This window comes from Protopterus annectens, chromosome 4.part0 (assembly GCF_019279795.1).
Source record: "Protopterus annectens isolate FY-2018-M chromosome 4.part0, PAN1.0, whole genome shotgun sequence".
Classification (NCBI taxonomy): domain Eukaryota; kingdom Metazoa; phylum Chordata; order Ceratodontiformes; family Protopteridae; genus Protopterus; species Protopterus annectens.
In genome coordinates this window covers 1288648837-1288660956 of record NC_056733.1, presented here as the reverse complement: position 1 = coordinate 1288660956, position 12120 = coordinate 1288648837, and the positions used below count along the sequence as shown (strand labels likewise).

The following is a 12120-nucleotide window of genomic DNA, read 5'->3' as shown; positions in this document are numbered from 1 at the left end:
CATGGCTGGAGAGTGTCCAGCAGTGCATCTGTGTACCTAAGGTGGATGATATCAATAGGCCCCATAAAGTAGCACAATGGGAGTTACAAGGGTGGAACAGGTTTCAAAATGGTATAACCAACACACACAGGACAGACACACTGCAACAGGGGATATGCTTCCCACACACAGTTGCCAGTATTGAGATTAAAACTCATACCTATACAGTTGTATGTATTACAGTGGTACATATTTATCACATGTGCCATGGAACTTATACAGCAGGAGAGTGTCCAATGGTGCATCTAAGGTGGATGACATCAACAGGCCCTATAAAGTAGTGCAATGGGGGGGTTACCAGGCTTTAAAATTTATTGCCATTGCACACACATAGGCAGGAAATAAACACAGCCAGAAGGGGATATACTAAAACACATACACACACTCATTGAGTTGTCATTGTTGGGATTAGAACCACTACCTATTAAACTGTCTACACTACAGGGCTATGTATTTATCACATGCACCACAGGGATTATGCATTTGGAGAGTGTCTACCACTGCTGTTAGGGAGGATGACATCAGTAGCTGCTGACAGGTAGGCCACTGTTGTGCAGGACACTAGTCACAGGGCCATAAAATGGGTGACCATTACACAGACATTGGCTTGTTGGGAGTGTGTATTCTGCTGTATCTGTAATAGATACCGAAACACACACACACACACACGCACACACGCACACACGCACACACACACAAACGCACACACACACACACACACACACACACACACACACACACACACACACACACAGTGAGTTATGTGGCATTACAACCCCTACCTAACACAATGGGGCTCACCATAGTATTTGCATGTGCCACTGGTTACAATCGATGTACGAGTGACTGCAGCACTACATCACTCAATGCCTTTCAGGGTCTCTCTCTCTCCCTCTGTTTGCCTCTCTCCCCCTGTCTCTGTCTCTCTATAAATGATATATTTGCATATGTTACCTATATATATATATATATATATATATATATATATATATATATATATATATATATATGTGTGTATATCACACCCAACAGATCCAGATATATCTTATATGTGTCACATATGGATAGATGAGAGTAATCATGTCTGATGGGCGTGGAGAGAGACAGTTAAAGTGTACATAGCTGTCTGTATGCACAGGCATATATGGACATCACAGTTCTATAGTCAGATGTGGGTTCAGACATAGGCTGAAATTAGTCAAGTGCAGGAGCATGCTCAGTATGACCATCAATACTAACAGTGGAACTCTAGGTCAGACCTACCTGTATTCCAGTCCAGGATTTTGTGCACTACAGCCAATTGACTGATGAACCTTTTTAAACAGTCCAGGACATCACTGGCTGTGGGATCTCCTGGCTGTGTGCTATGCTTATTAACTGAGTGATATCTAGTGTAGGTACAGAGTCGTTTGGATGGAGCAGAGTTTTGCATAATATGTGAGGTACATTTTACATAGCATTGTGATTTCCTGGTATGTCAGTGGCAGAACACTATAGATTAATGTGAGGAACCACTGACAGACCTTTGGCTACTGACTTCATATACTACATGGAACTCATGCTACTGCACGAATTGTTGTAGTCTGCATATTCTACATTAGTCTGGCCAGTGTTTCTTCCTTCCCCTTATATGTGGGCCTTTGTCCTGCTCCTCTCCAGTTCCAGGCTTTGTCCACAGTTGCTGCTCTATGTAGTTGTAGTTATGGTGTGATTGGGATAGAAGTTGTAACACCACACACAGGGTTATGGAATTCACACCTTTAACTGTATCTTTTTTGCAGGTTGTCCAGCATTGTGCCCCATACATCTGCCTGCTGCGGACATGATGGTTTGCGTCAAACTGTTATTATAAGGCTACATGTTGGCCACACCTCTCAAACACTTACAGGCAGACATCTGGACAGGCCCATATATATATACATACATACATATATATATATATATATATATATATAAAACAGTAGCACACAGGCCCAAACATGGGACAGGTTGTTAGTATTGTTGTTACAAACAAATTCATTTGGTAGACTGGTTTTGTATTAGCTTGCATTTTCTTATAGGTACGAAGTCTGCATCCCTTGTTTTCATATCAACCTTTATTGGTTTGCCAGACAAATGCAATGTTATGACAAACGGAACAGATATATGAGGCATATGTGTGGACATTCTGTGAAAGTCTGTCATTTGTGGGGTATGGGTGGTCCCCACTGACATGTTGTCGGTACTGACACAGTTATGTGGCAGTCTTTATATCCTGGTGCTTCATTGACTTATCACAACCTGCTGTTCCACTAGGCGCCATCTGGGTTACTCAGAGCTGTGTACTGTCCATATCTGTGGCCACTCCTCTCCCTTCATTGTCTCTGGCTTTGTCCAGCTTTCCTGCAGCAACAAATACTGACATCTGGACAGTGTGTAGAACTCCTACTGTAGGTCTTGCTCACATGCAAAATAGTAGGCGCAGCCAGTCTCAAACCATAGACCCTATCAACCACAGTAATGTACTTAGCCCACTAAGCCATGACAGCCACCAATTAGTGTAGTCTACATCCTGACACTATTAACCACACACATACATAGTACATTGACACCTGCATATTGTGGAAATGGAACATGTTAGCATGTTGATTGGGACAGCCCTGGGAATGTGCGGTCTGCTCACATACGTCACAACCTCTTAGTGCAAAAAATCTGGACAAAGCCTAATAGAATGGGAGGACAAAGGCCTAAAAATAGGGACAGATTTTAAATATTGCTCTTGTAAACTTTGAACGTTGCTAGAATAACAGGATTTGTCATAGCATGCATTTTTTCTGAAGGATATTAGGTCTGAAATACAAATGTACATCATTATTTACTGACTTCAGTCTTCAGATCATCCCAGTGATGTGCCAGAAAATCACAAATTTTATGAGGATCAGACCAAAAATCAGAGAAATAAATCTGGAAATTTTGTGAAAATCTGTACAGCTGAGAGGTATGGTCTGCTGCTATTACCTTACAAACATAAATGTTACTGCAGTTGTATGGGAACACAAGTGTGTTGGGGTTAGAGGACCATACCTCTCAACTGTACAGAGTTCAGAATGTCCAGATGTTTGCTGCATATTTTGGGTCCTTTTTTCATAAAATTGTGTTTTTTTGGCAAATTACTGGCAAATTATTAAAGACTGAAGTTAGAAGATAATGACAGACATTTGAGTTTCAGACTTCATACCCTTCAGAAAATTCATGCTAATGCAAAGCCTGTTATTCTATCAACTTTCTAACTTTGTAAGTGGGATATTTAGCAATTGTCCCACTTTTTGGGCCTTTGCCTCACTTTTCTTAATGGCTTTATGCAGATTTCTTTCTCTAAGAGGTTGAGAGGTATGCAGGGGACTCCAGTATTGACATCCATGCATCTGTTCTAAATCCCCATTGTTTGTTAAGTCCCTCACATACTGCAGTGGGTTTTGCTGGCTTGGGGCCTTACTGAATATTCTGGGGCAGCCAGTATTTGGCATTGAGTCCCTGTTGTCCTACATAGCTGTCAATTGTCTGCTGCTATCCCGGTAGCCCACTCCATTCCCTTGCATACATGCAGCAATACCATACATATGCTACCACAGTCTACTACCCCATTCATTTGTTGTTTAGAAGAATGACTAACCTTGTGCCTGCAGCAGTTTAGAGGACAGTACTTCAGGGCTGAGTCTGTTGGATGCACACAGTACACAGCCTATACATGGTAAGGTACAGGTAGAGTGGTGTGGCTGGCATCCTTTTTATTATGTCTGTGAGTCAGAGTGAGGTGTCAATCCCTGGGTCCCAAGGTTGTCAGTGCATGTGCTATGCATTGACTCTTTGCCAAGGCCAGGGCATATTGGGCATGCCTACATCTGCCTACAGGGACAGGCTCAAAGGATTCCTCCTAAGAGTCCCCCTGTGCCTGTGGGGACCTTGGCACTGGAAGGGGGTTACGTGTTCTCTCCCTGTGATGTTCTTGTTGCAGCTGTTTCTGCAGCATCATATTGTGTAGCATGGCACATACTATAAACATTTGTGTACATGTGCCGAGAGAGAGTACTGCAGGGCTCCTCTGTATATGTCAAGGCAGTGATACTGTGACTTGAGCAACCCAAAAACATGCTCTATTATGTTCCTAGTTTGTACATGTGCCTCATTATGGCATTCTTCAGTTGGTGTGTGTGCATTTCTGATGGGTGTCATCATCCACAGTTCCAGTACCTAGCCAGTATCCCCCAGTAGATGGCCATTTGGGATGTCCCCCCTGGCAAATGTGTGGTACAGGTCTGATGCATGCTAGATGTAGGAGTTGTGATAACTGCCGAGGTCTGCCAGCACACACATTCATGATAATGCCCTGGGCATTGCACATGACCTAGCAGTTGATGGAGCACTATCCCTTGTGGTTAACATAGAATCTACTCTCCTCACCGGGTGATGATTTGATGTGCACATGAGTGCAGTCTATGGCACCCAGTACCTCTGGTTAGTGTGCTACATGGTGAAAGACATGCATATTACTGGTCCTCTTCTCAGGGGTGCTGGGTAAATAAATGTGCTCACTGGCATGTATTAGCATGATATCCAGGAACCAGGAATTGGTGGAGTACCCTGGATATGGATGCTTGTGAGACCCCCATCATATCTCCAGTAGATCTTTGGAAAGTACCTGTAGCTATTATTCTTAAGGCTACACATTCCTTTATTTCCACTGAAATGGGTTCCCCTCTGTCAGCTCTGAGTCTAAGGAGAGGGCAGCAGAGTTTGTTGAGTTCCTTTAGTATGTCCCTATCCACCCTGTAGTACTCTACTATCTCCAGCTCATGTAGCCCCTGATAGGATACCCTGGGCCTGAACACTTTTCTCCATCTCAGTCTGGGCCTATTGTCAGCATCAGCATTATCACTGATCTCATCCTCTAGCACATACAGATGTAGGAAGCAGCAGCAGCCCCTAGCATTTTGTCTGTTAAAATTCCAAAGTGTGTACTCCAGTGGTGCAGAGTATGTGGGAAAAATCAGATTGAAGAGCATATGCATACTTTATACTGGTGTGCTGCAGATACAGTCTGTGTGGTTAGCTGACTATGATACATTCCACCTGGCAGGTATATCATTGAGGGGTTTGAATGGGCCAGTGTCAGTGGAACAGGGCTTATCAGTCATTTATACTTGATTGGCTTTTCCAGGTTATTTCCTTTTATTTATTTATTTTTTTTAATTTCTTCCACTGCTAAGCACTGCCACACACAGCGCAAACCCATGGCACTAGTGTGAACATTGCTCAGCAGTTTGGACCCTCCACTGTACATGGGCATGCTTAACTTTTCTTTAACTAGCTAAAACACATGCTGCGGGTCTAAGCATAGCTTAGCAGCCTCAGATACTCCCCCCGGCATAGCTGTGCTTAGCTGAACACAAACAAGCACTGCTAAGCTCCAATCTTCTTAAGCATGGTGTGGCACACCCTCATTTTGATGTTAGCTATCTGTTTTCCCCTACAGCAACACACTTCTACCATGGTTAGTACCTAAGGACACAGTGGCCCTTTTAGCTATTCAGTATGGCTCATTTACATATACCTAATTGTGTATACACTGGATACTGCACTACGCCAGGGCCTATCACCTTAGAAACCATTGTAACCTGCCATTGTATGACTCTGTATGCTGAGCACTATAAAGCAATATTTTAGCATATGTGTAAATTTCATATTTTACAGTTATTTTATTTTTTTTTTTTTTTGCAAAACGGCATGTTTGCGTGTCACTGCGTGCCACTTAAATGTAAAATATGTATTAAGAAAAGATGAATTGTTCATAATTTGCATTGCTTTTTTAACTCATTGTTCATCGTTTTGACCATTTGCATGACTACTGTGCAATATCCACCTTTTTTGGGGCTTTTACTGCCCCTGTTTTAAATTTATATTCCAGTACATGGTTTGTAACCGCATACATTTGCTATACTGCCATGGCATCTACACAGGTGCCTTTTTGCTTGTTGAATTGCAAATTCACCTCATTTGCATGGTTTTCACCAGCTTATGAGGTGATTTTTATTCCACGGACACCTCCATGTCCGCACAGTGTCCGCACACTCGTGGACGCCCCCAGCCCTATTTCCTTTACCACTCGGTGGCCATATTCCATTTTCAGGACACAACACTATTCCTACACTGAGAATCACTCCATGTAGGGTTTATTGAATTAACTTCATGGTGTTTTTTGACATTTACAATTCTGTTCTTGATGGTAGTATCACTTTCTGACATAGCTGGCAAATCACATAGTTTTGTTTTTAGTCAATGTAATCAGGAAAGTGTTTCCTTAAAACAACAAGCAACTGTTTCAAAAAGTGCACCTAGCATGCCATATCTTTTTCTCCTGTCATTTTCTTTCATGCAAACCATTTTATCTTCCTTGTTACAGCAAAAGGAACTCATTTATATAGACCTGAAGAAGACAAAAGCAGAGTAATCAACACCTCGAACTTGTTCAAAACATCTTCCCGATTTTTAACCTTCATAATTTTAGCAGGAAAATGATACTTCCTCCAAGTACACTAATAGGCTGTTATATATGTGCACATACAGCTTCAGATAATTAACAGAGTTACTGATTATGGCTGTAACAAATGTGTCCTTCTAGTTTGTGATTTACATACACTAGAAAACATTCATAGTTCTACAAATTGTGGAGAACTGGGCTGAATATATTCAGTAATGACATGTTTTGAAAGTTTGCACAGTAACTCTAATTTTGCTGCTAGAATACTTTGTGATTGAAGGTTTTGAACAAGGAAGAGATGGCAATTTTTTCATATTACAAAATATGTTAACTGCATCTGTTCTACAGAGATCTACAGAACAAACAGTGATTGTGTGATATACATTCTTACTGTTGTGAAGCCTCCTCCCCAGTGAATAAGGGCCTCATCAATAAAGACTTGTTGACCTTTGATTGGATGGGGGTCTACTCTCCCAACTTTCACATAACTGTTGGAACCATTTTCATATAACTGCCAGTTCAAGATGTCGTAGAATCCTGGGGGATCACCATTTTTATCAAAGAATACATCCTCCCCCACATTATTCCTGAAGTTAATATTTTTCACATAGTGAAGAAGCTAAAAGAATAGAAAACGGTTATCAGCACTTGCCATGTATGTGAAAGGCCCTGCACTTGTATAACATCTAACAATGTCCCAAAAGACCATTAAATCAACTGATAACACCATACTGCATCATATCCCAGCCATCACCAACATGCCTATTACCACAGTGAAACTCTTCCCTTGTACTTTGGAAGGTCAGTCATCCATCAAATGCCTACTCTTTCAAGCAACACTAGATTGCAACTACAGTGAGGGTACTGGATTGCCCTACTGATTTTTATCTACATACAGTATTCATTTCTAAATCAAAACTTCATCATGATGTGATGTTGGGAACATCACAATAGTGTGAGTTCTGTCCCCATGCTCGATGCTTGGATTAATTTCTCAGTACTGATAGTACAGTGCAGCATTATAGCTGCTCTACTACTGAGATCCATTGTTTGGAACTGATATTTAAATTGTAACCAATTTGCTTGTGCTGATGGCGAAGGTGAATATTGAAGATCTTGTTGCATTTACAGGAAAAATTATTAAATGTTATTAATATATCTCATATCAATCAGAAATGTATATACATCTCTTTCCTAAATCATTTTATACAAACTTGTACTCTAAGAACTCACCAGAGCTTTACATTTCCTGACTGTCATAATTGTGGATGAGTTAGTCTTTTGCCTCACTCTTCTGAAAAACCTTGTACTATTTACTTTTTAGTCTTTTGTCTATTTTTAATTCAGAAGAGTATAAATGATACAAAATTTAATAGTTTTCTTGTTCTTTGAAAGAAATTCTGTAAACATAGTTCATGTTTTCTGTAATACAATTGTTAATTATTTTTCACAAAATTATTGCATGCTACAGTAGATGTATTCAATTTAGTATCGTTCTATCTTTGTAACCTTCAGACTGACCAGAAGAAGGCCCACTGGGATCGGTGGTAGACTCTAAACAAATTAAAAGAATTTAAAATAAACATTTAATTACATATATTCCTATTTTGTTGTTTGTTATGAAAGACTGAGTTAAGTAATTGCATCTTATATATAAACAATACATGCTGCTCTGGTTTTTAAACTGTTTCTAACTCCTCCCACTTAAGGCAAATAAAATGATGAATAACAAATCATAGTTATGCTCATTATTCTTAGAAAGATTTTTACAACAGCTTCCAAAGACCTATTTCTTTACAATTATATAATGCTTAGTTACTAACTCTCTTCTGGATTAAGTGAATTAATCCCAAGTTTATCACACTGCAGTATCCTCAATTTGAATGTATCACACAACCTTTACAGAACAACTCTTAATGCAGCAAAGAAAACATTCAACTGTTTAACAACTTAGAAACTCTGTAAGGTACTGTTGTCAACACAAAGCAATCTACTCCTTTTAAACTTCCCCCAGGAACACACCATACATCTCAAAATAATCTACAGGTGAAGCTTAATGCAGTCAAGCAGTACTGTTAGCTTAGTATATGCCCAGTAATGAGGTCATTTGTAGAATCTAACTCTACCCTTCTGATATGTTTCATCACTATTAAGCAGTGGTTACCCCACCTCACATTGCTTCTAAATGCTAAAAAATGAAACCAGTAATATCTGCAAATACCACAATCCTCAAAACTGGAAAAGGTGATCTTAATATTAAATAAGTAGTACACACATCAAGTAGACAAAAAAGTTATTAGATGTGAATATCATTCAAAGTTTTGAGTTCATTATTTGCAATTTTGTGTTAGCAAAATAAACAAGAAGTTGGGCTTGGTTCATTTAGTCACACCATTTGTCTCTGAGCAGGTGAAAATATATATGCCTACTTATATGCCCTCTATTGTTAGGCATACAGTGTCCATATACACTAGGCTGGAAAAGGGTGTGTATAATTTCTTGTCCAGTGCTAGGATCTGTAATGTCACAGGGGTCCTAAATTCCCTTAAACTAGACAAATGTGACAATTTCCTAAATGTAGCATTGTGGGAGACAAATACCTGAGGTGTTCCAATCAATTGGGTACATACAGAGAGAGAGATGCTGGAACTTAATCCTGAATAGTGTCTTGATTTTTCCAAGAATGATGACTAAATAAAAAAAACAAGCGGCTTTAACAATTGGCTAACTAGCTGGTATCATTAGAATGGGACCATGTGTGTGTCATCTTGGCATTAGAAGGTAGATAGTACTTCTTGTTTCACCAAGGAAAGCTTATCCCTCTTGTAACAAAGCTTCCACATGCAGGATAAAGCCCACGTAGCCTCCACCGTGCCTTTCTTTTTAGGCAGAGTCTTTCTTACATAGCAAAGTGAAACCCATCTTTGGACAAAATCAGAGATGACACTACTCAGTGCTGGGAGTCTAAAACTGAAAGATGCCAGAATGTGAGGTAAGACATGGTTTCAGTGTAATGATCGCTCATTTATATCAAGATACCTCCAATCCATTTTCAAGCTTCTGAGTATGTGATGGAGTATTTGTTTGTTAGACATACTACCATTTCATGTCAAATTACCCATGACTGTAACATGGAGATCCTAGAGATCCAAATCACCCTTAAGTCCAGCTATTCCTTCTTTGCTAGCTATAGATTCCCATCAATGACCCCAAGAATTCATAATGATTGCCTTAATAGAAAAAGGGGTTAAATATCAAACCAATAGATTCTTGTTAGGGACTTCAGTTACCCAAGCATGGTCTGGCAGATATGCTCCTCTTAATATAGATTTTCTAGATTTTAATACCAATGGACTTTAACAGATTGTAAAACTAACCAACAGAGGCTGTCATATCCTTGAATTGATCTTTACCAACCTAGTCCCCACCTGTAACTTGCGTTTATATCACATTATCGAAAGATGAAAATAGTGAATGCTATTTCATCAGCCCCAAAACATCTAAACATGAAAATATCGAACATTCAGAACAGCGAATTTTTCCCATGGAAAAAATTCACTGCTCTGAAACACATACACACAACACAAACACATCAAACAAACAGCAACCACCCACATACACTTAAATTCCTACATCTAACGCTACACTAAACTAAACATACCCCGGGATTCATGAAGCTTGCGCCAGGCACACGCATAGCGTAGGTGTTATAACGCCAAATATGGCTGCCGAACAATTCAGGTACGATCCAATTCCACATGCACTACCGGCGTACGCCAGATCTGCGCAGCCCCCGGCGTAGGTATGCAAATCCCCCCATGTGCAGTGTCGCACCATGCAAATGAAGGCATATAGTGATTCATGAAGTGGTGCAGGTGTAGCGTAAGCCCATGGAAATGTAAACCAAAAAACACGGTTTACATTTTCCCAAACAGAACATCGGAGCTATGGAAGAGGGCCAGACCCAGGTATCACAATGTTAACATATACCAATGGCGAAATACACAGCCAATGGCATAAGAAAAGATGCACAACACGTAAATAACAACATTTAATGTCATGTCCACAGTAACGCACAGCATAACCGCAGGGCATGTGTGCGGAAGCTGTAACATAAAGAAATAATATAAAAATGTCATAAAATCGCAACGTAATAGAAATCAGGTTTACAGCATAATACACAATGGTAGGCATGGAACACCACAACCAAGGTGCAAGGGTTGCTAAGGGCTTGCAATAGTGTTCGGCACGGTAACTATGAATTAGTAGTCAATGCCATGCAAATGAGGCAGATAATACTGAATTGCAAATGTCCCGCCGGATGAAGGTTGTACCATACAGCGCAGCGGTATAACACCGAGGAGTGGCTCAGAGGAGATACATGACATCAGCAGAGGGGTGTGCCACCGTAGCACTAAGCACATTGGAGCATTGCAAATCTGGCCAGTCCGTTGCTAAGCAAAGCTGCAGGATAGGGGTGGGGAGGAATGGTTTAGCTGAGAGCACACATGGTGGCCAAAAGCGCATGTGTACGAGGATGAAAACGTGCCCAAAACCCAGTAATCGGATGCACGCACCGCAAACAATAGCAGAAACAGGAAGGTCAGGGGAAGAAAAGAAGGAAATGCGGAAGTAAAGTAATTGGAGTACTAATGAGCAATCAACACCAATCAACCCACGAAGGCCAATTGACGGCAGCTGACAAGTCCGCTTGCAGAAACCTGCAAAACAGGATAGGGTAGGCATTTGAATGCAAAGAAAGGAGGGGAGGTATTGGATTGCAAAGATAGGAGACCTGACACAGCAGAGCAAAGCAAACTGACAGCAGACAGGCAGTAGCACACATAACGCAAGATACGCCAGGTCCAGGAAAGTAAAAATGAAAGTAGGCTGCAGGATGCACGCCAGAAAATGGTAGGTGCAATGCGCAGAAATGTAAACGGAAGGTCAAGAGGTAATCCACGGCAGGCAAATGTAATTCAACACCAAAGGCACCACAATAGTAATTCCGGCAGTAAAACACATAAGATAACCTGTAGCTACGATCGTACATGCACACCCTATGACATCATCGGTGTTCACAGCACAATAGTATAAAGTGTGAAAGCACCCAACACACACCTGTGTATTCCCAAACACCGCACCATAGGTTTAAACACACGGGGAACTTTTAAAATGTACATGTTGGGAGCTGCCATAGCTGTGATTCATCAGCATGTATTAGAGACTGATGGTGTTGTGGAGGATGATGCCAACAACCACCGCAGGCCTCGGAGGAGAAGGAGAGTGTTCAGACCAAGGGTAACCTACCAGGGGCTACATGACCTGGAGATAGTAGCGCATTACAGGGTGGACAGGGACATCTTACAGCAAATAGTGGAGCTGTGCCAGCCACACCTGAGAACCAGAAACAACAGAGGGGAACCCATACCAGTGGACACGAAGGTATGTTTAAGCCTGTGAATACTGGCCACAGGTACCTTTCAAAGGCCAACTGGAGATATAATGGATATCTCACAGGCATCAGCATCCAGGGTACTACACCAGTTCCTGGATGCCATGTT

The 12120-nt window shown here is 41.0% G+C and overlaps 1 protein-coding gene across 1 annotated transcript in view; it reads right to left on the bottom strand.

Annotated features, from left to right (window-relative positions):
- LOC122799838 (extracellular calcium-sensing receptor-like) overlaps positions 1-12120 on the bottom strand; it is a 442157-nt gene that overhangs the window by 219034 nt on the left and 211003 nt on the right. Inside the window, exon 3 of the mRNA XM_044069166.1 lies at positions 6948-7175. Coding sequence (XP_043925101.1) covers positions 6948-7175 — 228 coding nt within the window. The remainder of the gene's footprint in view (positions 1-6947; positions 7176-12120) is intronic.